Consider the following 22,164-nt stretch of genomic DNA (forward strand, 5'->3'; position numbering starts at 1 on the left):
AGCTTATCTCATCTCCTGTAAAATTTTGGAAAAGAGTCCATTCTCACCATTCAGCTTGAGACTAGGTTTGACACGTCATTATTCGAATTAATTAATTTATTATATATTTTTTATCCATTTGGAGCCATAACCAGGTCCTGCTTTCAAGAGAGTGTTCGACAAGATCATAGCCAACTCGTGGATTAAAAAGTTTCTTGAGGTGTTTATTAATTAACGACGTGTTTCTCATTACGCCGGCGCTCGTATTACATTTTGAGGTGCATCGCGAAAATGCACTTTGTGTCTGCTTGGATACAAATATTAAAATTAAATTATTCCCTTCTCGAATAATTGCGTGTCAAACCTAGTCTCAAGCCAATTTTACTAAACAACGTGTTACACAGCTACAATAAATTGAGAAAGAACTTGAGCTTTTCCAGGATGGCTTGATTTTTAAATTTATGAAAAAATCTGCTCAAAGGTTGCCCGCAAATGCAAATCCAGCAGCTCAACTGTCTTCCTATTAATTGTCTTTATTTATAATAATGAATTCTCCGGAAAGTTAGTCTAATGAACTCCATTACTCATACGCTGATGAATTGATTGAAAGGAAATCTTTAAATTTAGCAAAATCTGAATTTTTTGTATTCTCTGATTTGATTTTAGCTCATTGATATTGTTTGTCAAGCATTAAAGAGGATTGATTCTGCAAAATATTGGAAAATCCTTTTTGCAAAACGCATGAACTCAGTCCCCTTTTATGATTCAATTGATGTAAATTTTTTAGAAAATAAGTGGCTGGAAATTTTTAAGGACTGTTTCCTTACTTGAAATCCTATTTTATTTCGCAACAAAGAGTTTCCCTAAAAGGTTTTTCAATCGATGAATTGAATCGAAATCTGCCAAGAAAATGCGTGGTCAAGCGCTGGAAATGCGAAGAATTTGAAATTTTTCTATATCAAATGGCAGTAAATAATTTTCAACTGTCACTCGATAAAATAATTCCATTTCCAGAGAGGATCATAAACGAAGAATGCACGCAGACAATAAGATCGCAAAAATTGCATAAATGATTCAATGGGTGGGTGGGTGGGTGGGTGGGTCGAACTCATCGCTTTGACAAGCGTGGAATTTCGTAAAGAATATCAGTTGGGAGCATCAATGACGGATCCTGCAAGGACATTTTTTTCTTAGATTTTAGAAATTAGATTTTATTGTACATCTGTCAAATGTGATGGATTATTTCCGGAAGTAACCCTGAGTTGTCCATCTACAAAGCAAAATGGAACAGAGCCGCCCGCAGTGGGGCCCCAACGGTCACTGCGTATGCACATAATTTTTAACCTTTTGATAATATTATTTGTCTGGCATTTAGGCAGCAAAATAAGGGTTGACAATGAGTAGAGAAAAAGTTTTCAAAGGGATGCACTTTGTTTGTTGGTGTTCGCATGAAAGATTCCCACCAAACACAATGCATTTATATAATAGAACTTGTCAAACAGCTGCAATGCGTGCGGGCTCTGGATTCTGGATGTGATTGAATTCAATAGATGATCTCCCAGTCGGATTTGCGCCTTTTTTACAAATTTTTGCGACCAGTATCTTGATGGTTGGTGGTTGGTCGATGTAAAGAATTGATTGACGTACGGGTCAATTCCTGCATTGAATAGGTTCTTTTTCACGACTGGAAAATATATACTTATATTTATAAACCTCGTTTTACCCCTTTTTTTCGTGGGTAAAAATGAGGATGCAACTCATCCTGTGAATTGTGGCTGCCTCATTATCTACTTTAAAGTGGAATGATAGCGATTTGTTTTATTTTGAAAATGAAATTTCATTTTAAATTAACCCTAACAGACATATTTTTCCATGTACTTCTGACCTAAAAGTGGCTCAGAATCAAATTTTTCGAATTTTACCGGTTACGCGCGCTCTTTTTTAATCGAACGAAATTAATTGCTTCCTGGCGGGTGAGAAAAATTAGGAAAATTTAATAGTGAGAAGATAAAAAATAGTGCATTGGAGTAGAGAGGGGACCAGGGACAGGGATTACGGGATTCCCGTCCCGTCCCTGAGGGATTCCCTGAGGGACGGGACGAATTTTGAATTTCGGGACAGGGACGGGAAAGGGACAAACGGCAGCGGGACGAGGGACAGTTTTATCGGCGGCAATGGCAGCATTAAAATTAAAATGCCAAAGATTCTCAGTTTGTCAGTCTGAGGAGAAAAGGAAGCAAAATCAGAGTTCGCCAAATTTGCAATACGGAAAAATGCACCACTGGTTTTTTGCGCAAAAAAGCAGCTGGAAAACACTAGTTTTGGTTTTATACGAATTTTTCCGAATTTAACTTCAAACAAGTTAAATATTCCATGCCAAAAAAGTCAACATTTTGGAAAATAACGATAGAAGTTAAAGTTTTTGGTATCTTGATGACCAGTACAGCGTTTGCAAAAACTCGCACTTTTTCAGAAAAATCCCACTGCATTTTACAACCTTTTTTACGAGTTTCTATGTATTTTTTACAAAAAACATGCATTTTTATTGAAAGTCAAAAAATTCACATAATCGATGACCAAAAAATGGGATTTTAAAAATTCAGTAAAAATGCCACTGGTTTCCAGAAAAGACAAACAATTGTAACACAAACCGCAATTTTCCAAAATTTCCAACCTTTTAATAGCGCAAAATGTGAACTTTTCCGGTTAAAGTAAAAAAAATGTAGAAAACCCAGAACTGGTGGGTTTTTTTTTAACTTTTATGTGCGCAAAAAATCCAGTGGTGCATTTTTGCGCATTGCAAAATTGGCGAACTCTGAACCAGTGACTTTTATACAGATTTTGTAAAATCCCTATATTTGGTCATCCATCGTGAGAATATTTTTTCTTCTACAAAAAATGCACGTGTTTTTGACAAATGCGCAAAATTGCAGGAAAAAAAGCAAAACATTTTTTTGTAATGCAGTGGCTTTTTCCGAAAAAAATCAGGTTTTTGGAAACCGTGGTAGCAACAAATTTCCCTGGTCGCGGAAAATGGCGCAACTTTCAACAACCGAACGCGAGTTTCCTTGTTGCCCTTGTTGCAAGAAAAGGGCAATAATCAATTCGACAAATAAGATTTGGGTGGTTGTTGAGCAATGCGCAATTTTACCGCGACCAGGACTAGTAAAAAGTCATTGTCTCCTCTGAACTATTTTTAAAATTGAGCACTCTTGCGAGGCTACAATTTACATGTAAATGTATACAATTTTTATTTACTGACAAAAAATGACTAATTTTAAAAGTTAAGTAAAATTTTGAAAATTTACGAATCTGGTAAGGGGTTGAGGGGGGCGGGACTAATCAGGGACAAGGTTAAGAGCTAACAGGGACAGGGACGGGACAGGGACAAACCCGAAAAACAAAAATGGGACAGGGACGGGATTATTTTCTCTGGGACGGGACCAAAAACCCGTCCCGGGTCCCCTCTATAGCAAAATTGATAAACCCTCAACCGCAGTGGCTTTTATTTTGATTTTGTAACGTTCCTATTTTCGGCCATGCAGCATGAGAATTTTTTTCAAGAAAAATGCTTTTGTTTTGGTAAAAAGCGCAAAATTGCGAAAAACCCAGCAAAAAACAGTTTTTAGCCATGGAGTGGGGTTTTCCGGAAAATGAAATTTTTGCGAACCCGCGGAAGCAATAAAAGAAATAATAAGTCACTGTCTCCAGTCTCCACCAACCTATTTTCAAAAGTGAGCACTCTTGCGAGGCTTACAATTTACATATTGGTATTTACTGACAAAAAATAGCTAATTTTAAAAGTAAAGCAGAAATTTGAAAAATTACGAAATTTTTGAAATTATTCGAGGGGGGGGGACTAAACAGGGACAAGGTTAAGAGCTAACAGGGACAGGGACGGGATTATATTTTCTGGGACGGGACCAAAAACCCCTCTCTACTTTGGAGTCTTGAAAGCAATTTTTTATTTTTGCAGTAATTGGAGATTTTCGAAAGGGGTCTGTGTTTGGCCTCATTAAAATTCACCAGTTGATAGAAGAGTCAAAAACCGAGATTAAATTCAGAAAGCTGATTAAATTTCCAGATTTTTTCCTAATGAGAAAATTTGTCTTCAATTTAATATTTTCGCATAAATTTTGTCTGAAAATTTCAGCTGGCCGTTAGAGAACATTTAAAATTTTTTTGGGAAAATAAAAATACCCAAAATATTAAGTTAATTTATTCAAGAATCATCTCAGAAAAATATCTCTTTCATTTTACTAATTTCTATGATTTTCAGAGGCTATATCGGACCCTTATGGCTATAATTAGAGACTCCGCATAACAAAAAGAAAAATTTTTATTGACTTTCAAAGATATATTTTTATTTACGACGTGCGGGAATTTAAAATTTTTCTGATATTGAAAACGTAATTAAAATGATAAAAGAGTCAAGTTGCGCAACGGCCGCCTTCTGTAATACAACCAGAAGCAACAGCGGAAATTCAGTGAAAATCGCGATTAAAAGAATTCCTTAAAAAATTCTCCACTAAAAACAATGCTCACTTTCTTGAAAATTTATAGCGCTAACTATTTATTTTTTACTGTAAATGATCCTTATTGTTAGGACCTAATCTGTATGTGTGTTCCTCTCTCAAGACAAAAATTCATTTTGATAGTATTTTTTTCTGGGTATATATAATTAGGAATAAAACTCAACATTGCGATATTTATTGTATTTGTTTATTTACACTGAATGAAAAAATACAATTCTCCTTTTCCAACATCATTTAGTTGATTCTACCTTCTGCGAAATTAAACAAATCAAGCTGAATAACTCATCGTCAGCTTTTGATATTCTGCAACTCCCGAGGTCAATTGGGAGCGTGTGTGCTCACATTTATTAACTTGTTAGTCACCATAATATTGTATTAATAAGCTGCGATCGAGTGATTTAAAAAGGAGTTGCATTATTGCGTTACAATTATTTGCACTTTCCAAGTTCATTTTCACAGGGGGAAAAGGTGTAATTCGTCGGAAAATAGGTGTTCGCGTTTCTTATATTCACAATATTTCAAGGCAATTGTTTTATTCTGTTGGAATTTGATCTGTGACGGGGTTTGTTTGATTCTGCGCGTTCATTTTATTGCAGTCGAGATGCGAGAGAACAAAAATGAAGCAGCAGCCCGGCCGCACACCCGCCCGACAGGCGACAGGCAACAGGCGAGATTGTTAGTCACTTACAACTCCGCGTTTAATAAATTCCAGCGTAATATAAAATATTAAATTGTTATCACACTCTCGCGAGGAGTGAATTACTTCTTTCCGCTAATATTAAAGCACCAACACCAAGAATAGTACAAACATCAGAGAGTCATAATCATTAGGGACGGGGACGACGCCATCGACACGGTGGCGGTTAGCAAAATCAATCTCTCACAATGCACAAGGGCCTCCCCTAACATTATTAATCTAGTTCTCAGGCAGCGACCGTATTTATTATTTAAACGATTGTCGATCAATTCTCGGGGGAGCGAGCCGGCTCCTTGCCTTTTTTACAAAAAAAATATTGCACTTTCAGGCCTATTTATCATGCATGTACACGCACCGACAATCTCTATTATGATACCTTTTGTTCTTTCCACGATCGATTTTAAAATGCTTCTGCCGAACAAAAATATCTGAATAACAAGTTTTGAGACAGATATACTAACTTAAACGTAGCGTATTTATAATTATATTCTTATAAGACATATATACGTAGTAATAAATAGGACGGACGCATGAAGGCACACTCATTTTATGTTTAATTGCTTTGAAAAATTTGCAAAAACCCAATCTTTGCGTAACCGCGCGTTCCTTCTTTTGTACTTAGGCACAAAAGAGTAGCTCCAAAATACTCTTTTCCGGGCCAGCCGTGGGGCTAAACGAGCACTGTTTAGCCGAGGCTGCCCTTCTTTTGATTTGCTGGCGTGTAAATTGAGTGAGTGTCAGGTTCTGTGTGTGAGCAATAATTTTTTAGAATTCGTGCACCGTTGAGAGCAGGTGGGTTAGGATTTTTACAAGATTTATATAATAATTACACTACACACTCCATCCAGGGACAATTAACTAGCACGACGAGATAGTAAAAATACGTACACACGCGCAGTCGCTGTCAAAAAAGAGTGAGCAAAACGGTGTATATAGCCACCAAAGCCGAAGGCACTTCTTCTTCTTCATATGTACATAGTACCACACGTATTGTCTCTGTGGAGGCGGCAGAAAGGCACCGCGTGTAAACACAATTAATTAAGTACGCGCTAATCGTCAAGAGCAGAATATCAACACTTAAATATCTAGTTAGCTGTCACGGGATGGATTTTGAGCAACAGAAAAAATTTAAAACGTCAAGCATTCCGCATATACAGTTTTGAATTATTCACATTCGCGCGCGCACGCACACACTGCCATTCTTAACTCGGATACACTTTCGCGTTGCGTGCTAATAAATCTCTCTCTCTCTCTTTCTCTTTCTCTCAACTTGATTCTCAGTTCATTCCTTTGCACTTTACACCTTGCTTCGCATTAATTATTATTACAATACTCTTGCATAGTGGCACGTTGATCAACGACATTTTTGCGGCTCATTTTAGTATGTAGGCACCATTTCGGCTGGAGTCGAGTTCGGCAGCGGATCGATGAGCACACAAACACATTTTCAGAGCTAGTTGATACTTCTTTCAAACGTTTAGCAGACTAGAGCCATGTGAGCGTGTTGTCGGTCCTTCCTCCTGCGTTGTTGATGATGGACTGCAGCAGATCGTTGGACATGTCGTCGGTCAACTGAAATGGCAAAGGGGTTTTTATTAAACAGAATTAAAAACTCAATAATTGGACTATTCACTGTAACCGAAATTTGACCATTTTTTTGGCAGTTCCACGTCCCTATTTTTCCCATGTGTTAAAATTACCGAAATACCGAAGCCATCCACGTCTCAATTGGTGTCAAACGAGTTGATTTACAACATAAGTCGAAACCAAGACCGCGGAAATTAAAACCAGCGAGAAATTCGCGTTGGAAAAGTGTCTGGGAAGAAAGTTACAGCTGGAGCGGGCAACAGTAGAGACAACTAGCGCATCAAACGCATGATGACAATGTCATGGTTTCGACTTGTGTTGTAGATCAACTCGTTTGACACCAATTGGCTTCGGTAATTTTGACACGAAAACTCATTTAACAAGGGAAAAGACGTGGAGATAAGTGCTTCTAATTAAATTTAAAAAAATATTTCCATTTTCTCAATTTCTTAAAAATAAAATCTGTGGCTTAGGAAGGAATTCAAGCTTCCACCTACAAGAAATAAACTCTTCACAGGCAAATTATCTTTCAATCTTAATTAATTATTGAATTAAAACATGAATACCAACCTGTAGAGACGGAACAAGATCATCAGTAGACTCAATATTTTCTGCACTGAGTGAGTTGATGTCTGGTCCGTCTAACGACACCATTTCTTGACTGACAGGGTCATTCTCTGTGCCATCAAAAGAGTATAAGTAAACTTCCAGCATTGAAATCGAATCCTGTGTACCATTAATGTCCATATTCTCCATGTTCTCATCCATGCTGAGAAAGTCGTCCGGAGTCTGCGGCAGGCTGTATCCAGTGCCCATTCCCAGGCCACTGTCCGCAGACTCCTGGCGCGAGTGATCAGTCAAGCTGCTGAGGAAGGGGTCCATGCCGGTCGGGCCGCAAACCATGTTGCTCGCCACCGTGCTCTCTTCGCTCAGCGCCAGACTCGCTTTTTGCCGCATGATTAGCGCTTGCTGCAACACAAATGCATCCTAGCCGGTAAATAAATGAGTTTCTCAAGTCTAAAGAGAGCATTCTAGAACAACTTGGATGAGAAATAAATATTTTAACTCTATATAAGCGTCCAACAGATCGCGCCACTGTATAATTTCAATTTAAAGTCACTCAAAATTGTGATTTCAGGCTCAATTCAGGCAATGTGCATTTTTTCTTTTTTTTTCCTTTGACGTGCTGACAACCAATATCGGTTCAGCAAATCGCCGTAGAATCGTGAAAACCGGCATTTTTAAAAAAATTAAAATTCTTTTCCGACGTTTCTACGGCGATTGGCTGGACTGATTTTTGTTTTCAGCACGTCTAAAAAAATAATTCTAGAAGCAGGATGCACAGCAGCAGTATCGAGTCTTAAATCACAGCGCAAACTTAATTAAAATCGAAAAAAACCACTGGCGCCATCAATTGGCTGATTCAGTTAATTTGCGGCGCATGAGCGCTTCAGAATTTAAAAAATTTCTCATTTATAGGTTGTTCTTGAATGCGTTTTTCTAACCACCTCAAATTAAATAAACATGCAGAGGAAAATTTCAAATAAAACAATTTTCGGCAAAAATAGACCAGTCTCTAATTAAATTGTTGGCTATCAATTTTAGACTTGATCACCTCATTCATTATCAATGTACTACATTACCCAGCCAGGCTAAATATAGTCCTTTTGTGAAAGCGATAAGATTGTATCTCTCTCTCTCTCTTTTCAGGACTAGACTACTGAACTCTACTAGAAATTTAATCAAAATACGAAGACTCTCAGAGGCTACGAGGCAGGTGAGATTGGCTGCTTACAATGTCGTCTTTTCGTTGTTTGATAGTGGCGCACTCTTGGACCAGACTCTGCATGCGCAGTTTGTGTGCCTGGCTGAGGGGGCTGTTGAGCCAGTTGGACGCCCCCATTTGGGGTGCCTGCGACTGGGAAACCATGGGTCGTTGCAGGTGCATCGCTGCAAGAAAAAAAGAAATCGCATGGATTAGTAAATGGCGTTTACTTATACGACTTATTTATTTATTAATGCTAGAGGAAATCATAGAGAGAAAAAAGAGCAAGCACAAGGTTATGCGAGGTTAGAAAAGAGTATCGATGATCTATCTCTAAATGTGTGACCGTCCGCCAGCGGTTTCCCAAGAGGCCCAATGTCACGGCGATGAGAGATTGTGTAAAAGCGGCGGCAGTGCGCGCCTCCTTAAAGGTAAAAGCGTTTGTTTTCAGCAGATTAGGCGAGTGTGTGAGTGTGTGTGTGTGTGTGTACGCCGCGTATGCATTAATTTCTTTCGATTTCGGACGTAAAACAAGAGAGCCGCGCGCGGAGGTCACGCAGAGGCGATTACGGTGCCTCCTTTTTCTTGTTCCCGCGAGACAGGTGCCTCTACATTATTACATGCAGAAAGAGAGAGAGGAGAGAGAAATAAGTGACGTCACTCTTGATCCTCAGAAGTTCGCCGACAGCTCAGCACCAGCTCCACGGCGCTGGATGCTGGTCGGATTTATAAAAATATATACACGCCGCGTGTGTATGCATCAACAGCGGCGGCCGGGCAACAAAAAACTCGTGAATCAAACCTATAATGAGCCGAGGGCCAGAACAAAAAACTGGTCTTTCCTGGTGCACGTCTGGCTCTCCGCGCGTTCGTTCCTACATTCGGCCGCCGCTGCCGAGTGTTTGGTAAATAAATAATGCACTGATTGCTGACCGAGAAATTAAAACAACCCACCGGGGTCCGGGTTGCGATCTGTGTTGGTTCCCGCGTGTCAGAAGTCAATATGGCGTCGAAATAATGGAGGCCAATCAGGAGCGTCGAAAAAGAGGCGTGCCCGCGTATTTTGTTACATTTCCATTGGCCTGATGAGCCAATCTAATGGTCGATTCGCAAATTACCGGGCCAATCAGCTGGTTCCAAATTTTCCAAGCCGCGTTTTGTAATTTTCCCGCCGTTCTCTACCAGACGCCATGTCTGCGCGTCACGTGAATGCGGCCCCCGGTGATTGAAACCAAAAAATTATCGCAGATTACACGGCTGGAGGCGCGACGGGCCGAAATTTGGCTCGCGCGCCGGCAGCAAAAGCATTTTTCGAGAACAATGGCGCGGGGAAGCGACAGTACGAACTCCGAACGTGCTTTCCAGCAATCGAACCGGACTTTCCTCGTTGTTTTCAATCGCGGTGCGCACGGCATGAAATAAATAAAAGTGATATCACTTGCGCTGCGTGCGGTGCAGCAACCTTCATTCGACTCCTCTCATTACTCATTTCACGCCAATTTGCACGGCCAAACAAAGTGACATTTTGCAAAATATGCGTGCGGTTGCTAGGCGCTAATTAGAGGCACACGAGCGCTCGTTATCTCGGAAGCAATGAGAAAAGACTTTTTATTTAATCTGCAGCCAAGTCGGTCACATGCTCGGCCGCCGACACGAAATAATCGAATCTTCGCACAAACGGCCGCGCGCGGATGTTAATTTCTTTTCTGATACCGCACGCGCGACGCGGCGCGCCGCGCAAGCACCTAATCTTATCGCCGACGCAAACAGAGAAAATAACGTGTGTCTCTGCTCTCGGCGAGAATCTGCTTAAACAAAACGTAACTGCTAATGTTGTTGTTTGTCAAATGCCGAATTCCGTCAACATTCGGTGTGTGTGTGTGTGTGCGATTACGCGCAACCACTCTGCCTGCACTGAAAGCCGCGCGCCGGCCGCGGCCTTTCATTTCTCGCGGATATACTGCGTCTCAGCAGTCTGGAATGACCACTTTGCCGAGGTACTAACAACGCAGCGAGCAGCCACTTGCACCAGAAGCATATGAACAACTCCCACTGATTTCTAAACTTGGAGAATTCAACAGGCGAACGCGCGCACACGCCGCAAAGCTCACATCAGTGCCAATTTCGCTCTGAGAGTGACTTCATAATTTTCTCGGCACACCGGCTCAACCTCTAATTGCATTTCCCTGAAGTGATATAATGGTTTTTATCTTAATATGGACCGCCAGAGTTTGTTTGAGCTTTGAGGAACATCAAAATTAAGAAAAAAAAATTAAATTAAATTGATCATATTTTGGCAAATTTGTGAGACGTGACAAGGATTTGGAATATTTCAGGAAGAATGGCAGTTAAAGTGGATCGATACGTGATGAACATTGAAAATTGGATGCAAAAAATTATTTTTTCTACAATTTGCATCAGTAAAAATCCAAATTTTCAAATTTTCTCCAAAATATGCAGCGTTTGACCACATTTTGTTGGCAGATTTCAATTCCTCTCGTCGAGATCTGTCCAACAGCGTGTGAAACCTTTTAGGGAAACTTTTGTAGTGAAATAAAAAAAGATTTCAAGTAAGGAGACAGTCCTCACCATTTTGCAGCTAATTTTCTCCAAAATTTATGTCAATTTTGGCTTCAACTGAATCATAAAGGATGATTTTCCAGAATTTTGAAGTATCAATCCTCTTTGAATATTTCAGTCCTTCACTAAATGTATCAAGAAATTGATGTTTAAGTTCCAATTTTTTTTACGCAATAATTTTCACAATTGTATTGAGAAAATAGAACAAATCGGGCCCTAGTCGGAATTGCCACATACATATATGTATACCGATTCTAATCCTAGCCTGTCAGCTCAATTACAAATCCTTCTAACATTTCATTATTGCACCTCACACATTTAATTTAAAAAAAATAATAATCTTCTCTCATTGCCAGGTCAACGTTCGCGTTATTGTTTATAAAACGATTTTGTTTTTCCGCAACTGTGGCAACAACAAACCATTTGCATAATATAAACAAAGTCGAGGCTCCCTCAGAAAGAAATCCACGATTCCGAATCGAGCAGTAAATTAAAGCAATAACTAGACATTAAATCCCCACCCCGGCGGCTGCAGTTTACAAAAGCGATTGAGCAAGTATAGAATCCAATTACTAGGATTTAAGAGGCACAGTAACGAGCCACGTCTAATTTATGTTCGAGTTGAAAGGAGCCGACGACCCTGCGTGGTGGAAAACGCCTCTTACGCGCGCGGGGACACGTATTATAATTCCCGAAATTTACGAGCGTCTCGTTGTTTCCATTCCACAATTCCCGATATTTGGCTCGCGGCGACAGCGCGTTTTATCAGAGAGCAATAAATAAATTACACGCTCACGTGGGTGGATGACGAATAAAAATGTAAATGACTTTCAGCCGACGAGACGCTGGGAAACCTCGGCATTAACAGTTAGCACGAGACTGACTTTTCTCGGTAAATAATAAAAAAGTCCCGAAATGAATAAAAAAGACCGCACAAAGAGGCCGCGCCGCATAATAAATCGCGGGTCAAGTTCTTGTACACAGAGAGTTGTAATTTTCTGGAATAATAATTTAAATCCAGCAGCGCGCCTAATGAGCGCCGGACATGCCTGCTGGACGAGATAACGAGCGGAGAGGATGCAGCAGCAGCAGCATCTTTCCGTGGTGCCCGCTGGACCACTGAACAAATATAATTCTAGCACCGCGCCGCTTCTCAGAAGAGGCCATTGTTGCTGCATGGTCACTTGTCACCGCGGCGATTCCAATCTGAGTGAGGCCCAGCAGCGGCTCGTCAAAGTCGAAAATGAGTGTGGGAACCAACAGCCGAAATAAGAAGCTTAATAAAGGTAGCTAGGCTTTAAAATCGCACCTGACGCACCTCTGCATTACGCAAAAATATCGGAAACGAAATAAAATGATTTGGAAATAGCCGAATGTGTTGAAGCCGAATGTGTGTACAGCTTTTATTTATTTTCTCAACAAAGGAATCGGGCCCGAGCATTAAGTTCGGATTAGTTCCAAAAATGTCGAAAATATGAGATACATCAAATACACCGGCGGCTAAAACCGAAGGGGCGGCGAGTTGTTTACCTCTGCGGAGGAAACACAATATTAAATGTTGATTTTAGTAAAAAGGAAACATTTCCAGGGGTTCATTGGCACCTTCCGAGCTTTAATAAATAACATTTAGGAAAAAAGGAAATCCTGCTGGCATCAAAATTAATCATACAGGTGTGCAACAAATCCACTCCTTAAATTTAAAGTCTCTGGCTCAATAAAAATAAAAATTAATCTGTTATCCTTAATGACGTCGATGCAGCAATCTAGTTTTCACTGCATTTGGAGGGAATTCCGCAATGACCACTTCTCGCACCCACATATTTATACAAACTGCGACAAGGTAATCAGTTGGAGTTTGACCTGCCCCCGTCTCGTCGCGCCACAATAAAATTATACGCGAGAGAGAGAGCAAACACAGCCGGCGCCGTGCACGAAATCAAATTGACGTCACCTGCGCCCGCGCTCAAGCCTCTCAGTCCAAATCTTGATGATCGCGATTTGAAAAGAGCAAAAAAGGAGATGGCATCGAAGGCAGGCAGGCGGCAGTCTCTGTTTATCTTTGGCAAACACTCGTGAGCCTGGTGTGTCAATTATCCGATTGTTGCAGCGCAATGTATGCTCGTTCGTTTAATCGCCGCGATTGATAATCGTCCCGTCAGACAAGTGTAGGCGCGTATCTCGCTCTTTATCAATGACGTTTCATCCGATTCAAGTGCGTAATAAGAGCAGCGATTATTGTTATTGTGATAAAAAATGCAGTTTCAAGTTTGAGCCAATTTTTCCTGCTAATTATTCAGACAATATTTTAAAGAACGTCTTTGAAGAAGTTTCAGAGCACACCAATCGATTCTTGAGGGTTGAATTAGGAAAAATTGATGTTTTCTGACCAAGAGGTCCAGCGCGACGTGCGTAGCACAAGTAGACCTGTTTTCCCGCCAAAAACAATATGAATTCGAGAACTGCGCATGCGTCACAGCTGGCTGGATCTGACAAAGAAGTAATTCTCGTACAGAGGCGGTCTCTCTGCAGGTGCTCAAACCAGCTTTGACGCATGCGCACTTCTCGCAATTAGGTTCATAATGTTTTACTTGTCCTTTACATGTATTTAACTTTTCCTACGCACATCCCGCTGGACTTTTTGGTCAGAAAAACATCAATTTTTCCTAATTCAACCCTCAAGAATCGATTGGTGTGCTCAGAAACTTGATCAAAGACGGTCTTTAAAAACGATTACAAAATGAGGCAGCTGCAAATCACACGACATTCCCTGAAAACCATGGGGGGCTGTGTCCGTGCGCCGACCAGACTGTGATATGAATAATTTAATAATCACGGTGCTCACTCAGTGCAGCAGCGGCGGCGACCAGCGTGTGTGTGTGTGTGTGTGTGTGTGTGTGATTTGAAAGTGGTCGTGATTGAAACAAATAATGCGGGCCGCGCGCAAGAGAGATCGGGCAGCTCCACCACGATCTCGGGCATGATGTAAGCCAGTCAGCCAGTCAGCCAGCCAGCCAGTGAGCCAGCTAGCTCCGCGGCTGAGTGAGTGAATGACGCGATGCGGAGGTATTGGTTTGATCATCATCTATCTAATAATTATTACAGCGCGCCGGACGGGCTGCTGCGAGCTGGAGCACCATCATAAATCTGTCTCGCGTTCTATTAAGGAGGCGAGAGAGCAGCGCAGAGAAAACCTGACCTCGCGGGGGTCAGCCCCCAGTTTTAGCCTCCGGTTCGACTCCTGCGCTCGCCTGGACCCGCACTTTCCTTAATCAATCACCACGCACTCGCCTCCAATTTTAAATACAACAGATTTTAAATAAAATTATTTGTACGTTGACGCGGCGAAATGCTCTGTTTCGTTGTGTCTCGCGCCGCGTCTCTCAGATATTACTTCCCATGTGCTTTTGACCAGCAGAGGTCAACGAAAAGGGCCTGAGAGAAGAGGCCGCGCATACAAATGGCTGTGGAAATAATAAATAAGCAAGTAGTATTTGTACTGTTAGCAGCGCGGCCGACCCTGTATGTGTTTGTGTGATTCATTGTCCTTTGCGGGAATTGATTCTCTCTCCGCACACTCGCCAGAGAGCCAGAGCCAGAGAGAGCAAACTAAATGAATTACCGCATTATACAAGCAGGCATGGAAAATAACAAAGTGTATAAATAAAAGATACACACACACACACGGCCGAGCCTAAAAAGCTGCGCCGCCGAGAACGTTGTTTCCGAACGGCACCGTTTACTGCGCTTCAAATTACTGCTAACAAGAATTGCATACATTCGCGCAGAGGGAACACCTGTCAAAAACATTCAATCAAGACTCGCGTGAGAAGCTGTTTTTCTCTTTACCGGAATCGGTATTTAATTCAACGTGACCTACTGGACGCATTGTTTCCCCGAAAGGGGGCGCAACGGGCTTACACGGACTCACACGGAAATCTACCCTGCTCGATTGATTATGTGGAAACTTTTGCCTGCGTAAGTTAACTCAATGGCATTGACCAAGTATTACATCGGGAGAGGAACAAAGAGATAGAGAGAGAAGCGTGGGAACCAACTCGAGAGTTTTAACATTTTTACACAACCACCACCACCACCACCACCTTTCCCAGAATAGCACTTAATTTAAGGTGTCGCTCGGTTGTGCAACATTATAAGCAACTCCAGCACCAACGAGCGACCCCGCAGGTGGATGGATCGATGAAACACGTTGTCCACTTTGTGCCTGACGGGGCCGCGCGCACATAAACACACACGGCATGCTTCAATATTTCATACGCTGACTCTCGGGCACGCGAAACCCACGATAAAAATCATTGTCCTCAATCAAGAAATTCCGAGAATGCGGCGGGAAATTCGTGTCGCGTTCAACTAGGAAATATTATTTACAAAAAGGGTTATGAAGAAGAAATCAATGATTGCGTTACAAAGCCCAATTCGCAACGTGTGTAGTCGAGTAAGCGACTTTGACGTATAATTGAAAGACGGAGGGAAGTAAATGGAAGCTTGTCATGACACTTGAATGACTGAATTATGCGAGGAATGTAGATTAGACACTTTTCCCTTCGTGACGCCAGATTGATTTGCATACGGCGGGATTGCACATTGTCCTGAAACTACACTTCCTATGTACACGCGGGGTTGGAAAAAGCGACTTTTTTGCGCTTGCGACAGAGGGCGAAATCACAAATAAAAATATTGACACTTGGTGCGTGCTTGAGGCAATAAGTCTATCCGATTTCAGCGTGCCCGATCAGCATACAACAGAGACAACCAGAGTTCGCAAAAAACCTACAATTTTGCGCATTTTCCGAAACACAATGCAAGATGGATGACCAAAAATAGGAATTTATACAAAATCTCAGTATAAAGTAACGAAAATTTTAACACATCGTAGTTTTTAGGGGTTTAATTCGGAAAAATGCGAAAAACCTACAGCTGGTGTTTTTTTGCGCATTGCAAAATATGAATGTTTCCTTCGATCAGGTTTATGGTGCGTGAAACCGAAATATTCGGCTGTTTCGAAAAATTTAGTAGTTCTTAATACCAAAACTGGTCGAAGGAAACATCCCTATTGGCGAACCCTGGAAACCCCCCCTTAAATACATCCAAAAGAGAGACAGAGGAAACCAACAGCAATGGAACTAATCGAGAAGCAGCAGTTTACTGATTTAAGTGGAGAAGCAACGTTTGTTTTTGTTTGTGTCATATTCTTGTGCTCTTTGCCAGACTCACGTATTCTAGGGTCAAACCAGCTGGTGGACCGGCCGATGTGGTCGATGAAGTAAACTTCTCCCTCGGGGGTGGTGGCCTGTTCCCAGCCCTCGGGAAGAGGGCCCAGGTCGCCGGCGGCGGCCGCCGCGACCGCTGGCGACGGCGACGACGACACGGAGGCGGCGGCGGCGGCTGCCGGCGCTTGCCGCTGTTGCTGCTGGAGGCGGCCGGGGGCGAGCACCCCGCCGCGGCTGTTGCTTGACTCGCCGACGATGACTGCTGCACATACACACAAAACAGGCTGAGTTCTCTAGCGCCTAGAAGATTTGCTTGGCGGCAACTGCACTCGAGTCTTATCGCTTTGGTGTGTGTGTTCTTTGAAATTCAAGAACGCCGCCCCCGAGAGGCTATAAATCCGAAATGATCGCGTGGGAGCCTACTGTGTGTGTTTCTGTGCGTGCGGTGGCTGCATGCGAGAGGTACACACACACACGCGAGTGTCAAGTGCGGATGCAGTGTCCTCTCTCTCCCGACGCAAAAAAAAATAATTTAACAAGCCCGAAAATTACAACTATGTATATAGAATGAAATTAATTCGCCGGTGTCCATGGCTGCTGTTCGGTTGCGGTGACGCAGAGCTGCTGCGTCGCAGCTCGGGAGACAGACGTTGCAGAAAATAAACAGAAATTAGCTCCCGCCTTCGCCACCGCGCACACATTGCATGCACGAGAATCGAGAATGAGCGAAAAATCAATGAGTGCGTGTTAATGCCGTCACACGTGTAAAGTAAACAGTGAGTGAGTTGTGCGGTCGCCGAGTCTATATAATAAATCGACACTAAAGGTGGTTCGATGCTCAGTGGTGCTAGTCAATGCTTCAAAAATTTGTTTGTCCGCAAAGTTTCCATCATAATACACCCGACTCTACTTTTTTATTGAATATAGGCGAGTGCTGTCATTTGATATTATTTACGCTAAAGCCGTATTTTTCAAGGGGGAGCGAGAATCAAGAATTCACAACGAGTGTGTCAAAGTGTACCTTGAGGTTGAGGGGATGGAGCAGGATGTGGCGGCGTGGCCCCGAGGAGCTCTCTCGAAGCCTGTTGCTGCTGCACCGCCTGCTGCTGGGCTGCCTGCGCGGCCAGGGTCTGTGCGGCCAGGGTCTTGCGTGGATCCTCCCAGGTCGTGGTACGTGAGTGGTGGCTGAAACACGAGAAAAATATAATTTAGACAAGGTTGACACTTTAACAATCTTTAATGTCTTCCAACAGCCTGGAAAAAAATTTTCCCCTGCAATTTTTAATTTTTGACCCTTTTTCACCGGCGGCTGGCGCAGTTGTGTGTGTATAAGGTGCCACCTGGACGAAAGCAAACTGCGCGCGTGTCCTCCAGGGTCGTCGCGGCGCAGAAAAGCAAAGCATGCAGCGGCCATGCATCTATCTATTACGCCGCTATTAATCTCAATTATCAGCCGCTACGTACGCAGCTAGTGCTAGTGCTAGTACGCACGCACACGCACGGCCGACAATAACACATTCGCACCTTGGAAACGGGCGAGCTGCGCGAAAAGGTGTTCTATTATTGTTATTATCAGCGCGCCATGTAAAGGAGCCGCGCTCGCGCGCGCTCGCGCCCAAGCAGTTCATTCACCCGGCCAGCGCGGGCTCACCTTTGCAGAAGCGGAGGCGCCCGGCCAAATACCAAATCGACTCGGAAATCCATTCGCCGGCCGAACGAATGAAATGGTCTCTTCCGCGAGCGAGGGCACTGATTTCATCCAGGGTCGCCGCTCTTTTGGGTTTTAATTGCGGTTAATCGCCGGCACTCAGCCGTCGGTCAAATTAACAACAATTTAACGCATTTCTCGTCAAACTGCACGTGGCCGCTGGTATGATAATCGTCGCTCTTTGCGGTTTTGTCTCCAAAATTGAAAAGCTACATCCACAAAGCTTCTATAGAATCAATTAGGATTTCGTCACAGTGCTGAGCGCCTGCCACCAAATATGTGATTTTAAAGTGTGTGTGTGTGTGTATTACAGCTTGCTTTTCGAAACGTTGGGAAATAGTAAATGAAAATCTCAAATTGTGTTTTCCAATGAATGGTTTGCACTTTAAAGGATAAAGAGCATTGCCTTCCTCACGTTTTCGTAACACACATGTGTGTTTTTGATTAAGTTTCCACGTGCCTATACGCAGTGTTGCGAAGTCGATGCAGCCAAGATTGCACCGGTTGAATTGAAAATAAAACGCTGGCTGCTCGTCCGCTCGTGCGAGTGCCGTTAGAAAATAATATTCCTGTCCCGGCGGTCGCAGACGCACATCCATGCATGCATTCTTATATGTATATGTATTGTTTCCTTGCCCACTTCTCCGTTGTCTTGAATTAAACACTTGGTGCGTGCGGAATGATCGATCGACGCGTTTATCGCACCATTCGAATTACAAAAATTGCTCTCCAAGGCAGCAGGCGATTTGACTTTGTGTTTGACTGATGACTGAATTAAGTAGTGCAAGCAAAGCAGTTAGTGCGGCATCACTGATTTTGCAAATTGCATTACGTGCACTCGACTTCCTTCATTACAGGATGAAGACGTCCGCGTGCTCAAAGCGCTTCAATAGAGTAATTTGCTTCAAACAGGTCATAAAAAAATTACAAAACCAGCTGATAAGATTCGCTTCTGGATAATGGGACTGTATTTTCATCGTGATTTCAATTTAAACTAGAGGCCTCAGCCAGAAAAAGTCAAAAATTAAAAAGGGCAGGAGAAAGAAATGTCTTAAATCTCGCGGCTGAGTACTTTACAATAATTAAATAAAAAAATAAACCCCAGGTTTGGGACCATCTCATGGTTTCAAGAATTCAATGCCTCATCGATTTTATTAAGATTACAGTATGACCACTTATATTTTGAGACTCTTCCATGTTTTATTTAAAATGGCTGCTTAACAAAAACTACTTAAGTTAGGCGGACGTCATTTACATCACAGCTTTATTACACGTTTGGTTACACATTTATTCGATATGGGCTCCATTTTTCTCAATCACGGCCTCCAGACGGGGTCGGACTCGGCTGGAAACCCTTTGAAGGTACTCTTCATCCATTGCACGCCATGCCTTCTTGATGGAGGTCTTCAGGGCTTCAATATTGGGGTGAGGCTTCTTGTAAGCATCCGCCTCGACTTTTGCCCAAACACTAAAGTCGAGGGGGTTCAGATCTGGTGAGCTAGCAGGCCACATCGTCTTGGACCAGAAGCCCGGCAGGTGCTGGTTTAGCCAATCTTGAGTCTTTTTGGACGTATGGGCCGGCGCACCATCTTTTTGGAATGTGATTTTTGTGTCCGACCCATATGTTGACTTCACCCAAGGCAGAACTTGCTTTTTCAAAATGTCTAAGTAGACCTCAGTGTTCACTTTAAGCCCTTGTTTTATGAACACTGGATTCATCTTCTTGCCATCAGATGCGACAAGTCCAAAGACCATAACACCAGCAGGATGCTTAGTTTTGAACGAAAATCGGATATTTTCTGGTACCTCAGATGCAGGTGACTTGCTCAGATACCTGTCAGTTCGGCTATTGGAAACTGCATCGACAGTGAACATCTTTTCATCTGAGTACAAAATAACACGGCGTTTCGTGCCTTTCTTCAAATCGGATAGCAGCTTCCTACTTCTTTCCACTCTCGCTTCCTTCTGTTTGGTCGTAATCAAATGTCTCTTGGTCCTGGCCCTCGACGCGTACTTCAGATCATTTTTCACTATTTTTCGGACCGTTTCGCGGCCCGCTGTGTACGAGCGTACGATTTTTCTAATGGAAATCAGCGGATTTCGTTTAATCTTCATGCGAATGGCCCTCATCAATGCTGGAGTGCGGACGGGCGTTGATTTTGCATTTCGGGGCTTCCTTGGGGTCGGGGCAGTATCACCAATAGCTTTGATGCGGAAGACGGTTGCCCTGGAGCATTTGGTGAGGGCCATAATGTCCCGAATCGAGCGTTGGGCGCGGAGCAGCGAAAGGATTTTCTGCTTGTCGTGCATGTTGCATACATACTAAGGGGCTGAGGTGATTTTCGCGCCATTATAGTTAAAGAGCATAAAGTGGGGAGTTGAATGATACAAATTTGGCGCGAAACGCATAAATAGTTCAAAAGTTATGCGCATGCAAAGTTAGTCTCAAAATATAAGTGGTCATACTGTAAACCGATTAAACATAAAAAGGGCCTGGGAAGTGGGCAGTGACGGATCTCGTGTGTCATAATAATAAAAGCGTCAGAGACAGAGAGAGGACGTTTAAATGCAAATCAATTAGTCAGCGAGTGCAGATGCAGAGGAACGAGGAAAGCTAGCAGGTCGCGGATCGCGGAGTCACAGTTTCGGAGAATCGCTCGCTCTCAGAGCATGAATGGCAGCAGATTTTTACATAAGGCGCGCGCGTTTATGCATGTGCGCGGCGTGGTGCCGGCCGGTCGACCAACGAATGAATCAGCCTGCTTCCTAATCGTAAGCAGGAGGAAGTAAGTGTGCCTTCGATAGATTGATATGAATCTATTGCAACCAACCAACCAACTGCAGATTAGCACTTGCCGGCTGTTGCAATCTGTTTATCGTCTCATTCATTTCAAATTTGTTCCTTATTAATTTTCTCTTAAGGTCCCGAGTCCAACTAATGACAAAAAATTAAATGCAACGAGTGTGTATATTCTCGCCCGCACGGGTGACGCAGGCCAATTTGCCGCAATTTGGCGAGTGCTGTTGCAGTGCAAGCGGTTCGGCTCATCTGGAGCAACCAGAGATGGAGTAGCCGCAAGAAGTCGTCGCGTCTGACGTCATTTCCTGCTGTATTATTTTACTCGCCCCCTCGTTTATCTGGTGTTTTTCTCAATGAACTCTGTTTTCATGCACTGCTGCTCGCCAGACCGACCGACCAACTTCTGAATGAAAGAGTGAGTGCAAAGGTTCGCTCTCCCGATTTTTTCTCTCTCTCTCTCTGTCTCTCTCTCGCGCTCGTTTTTTACGATCGACGTGTATAGAAGACCATGTGCTTTTCTGTGCTCTTTTTCGGACTTCCTCCAGACGTTTTGTTCTCCGCATCAGCTGGCGTGTCCGTTTTATTACACACTGCCTGCCGATGGTGTGGTGCAAGGAAAGTAGTGTGTGTAGCACTTGCACGATTTCATTCAGACGGCGCGAATCCCATTAGCTGCCGCGCGCGCGGTGACAGGTGCACGTCTCTTTCTGGGCCGCGCCAATTCCACGCCGCACTTGTTTTGCATTTTTCATGAATGGCCAGCGCGCCGCGGCCACTATTCAACTGTCCAGGAAGCCAATTGGCGCGCCTCTGGACACTGCATCGGCCCTTTGATTTATGGCCCGCAAAAAGCCGAAAGATTGCCGTTTCCATTTCATGCTGGACCGGCACAATGGACAAATTGTGTGCATGCGCGGCAAAAAGTAATGACTTTCGGGCCAATTTGATATTTCCATCAACGATCCGTAAATTTTGATCGCTTCCGAGAACATCTATCTCTCACCTCGTTAATTTAATAACTGCGAGGCTCTCGCCAATTAAATTTATGAATTAATCGATTGGTCGCGCTATTTTGCACGCTTAACCATGCGTCTGCGTCTGCAGCAGTCGGGTGGAAAAAGGAAAAATTCGAAATCTGCGGCGGCAGTCGAATCAGACTGAGGCGAATGTGTGATCTTTCATGTACCAAAGCGCGCCTTCTCGTGACTAGACAGACCGAAAATCTCGTTCTATACTATACGGGCCAGAAGCAGCAACAGCTATCTAATTAAAAGAGCGCGGCCAC

The 22,164-nt window shown here is 43.1% G+C and overlaps 1 protein-coding gene across 3 annotated transcripts in view; it reads right to left on the bottom strand.

Annotated features, from left to right (window-relative positions):
* Positions 1-4,679: 4,679 nt before the first annotated feature.
* The window catches only part of yki (Transcriptional coactivator yki), a 34,117-nt gene continuing 16,632 nt past the window's right edge, over positions 4,680-22,164 (bottom strand). The window contains exons 2-7 of one of the 3 annotated variants that reach the window (XM_065488979.1): positions 17,393-17,556; positions 16,376-16,633; positions 8,594-8,748; positions 7,533-7,767; positions 7,369-7,475; positions 4,680-6,783 (exon numbers count right to left, since the gene is read on the bottom strand). In XM_065488979.1, coding sequence (XP_065345051.1) covers positions 6,697-6,783; positions 7,369-7,475; positions 7,533-7,767; positions 8,594-8,748; positions 16,376-16,633; positions 17,393-17,556 — 1,006 coding nt within the window. In that variant the 3' untranslated portion in view covers positions 4,680-6,696. Of the gene's footprint in view, positions 6,784-7,368; positions 7,476-7,532; positions 7,786-8,593; positions 8,749-16,375; positions 16,634-17,392; positions 17,557-22,164 lie in introns of all 3 variants that reach the window. The other 2 variants (XM_065488978.1, XM_065488980.1) reach the window with 2 other exon arrangements.

Source organism: Cloeon dipterum, chromosome 4, assembly GCF_949628265.1.
Source record: "Cloeon dipterum chromosome 4, ieCloDipt1.1, whole genome shotgun sequence".
Lineage (NCBI taxonomy): Eukaryota > Metazoa > Arthropoda > Insecta > Ephemeroptera > Baetidae > Cloeon > Cloeon dipterum.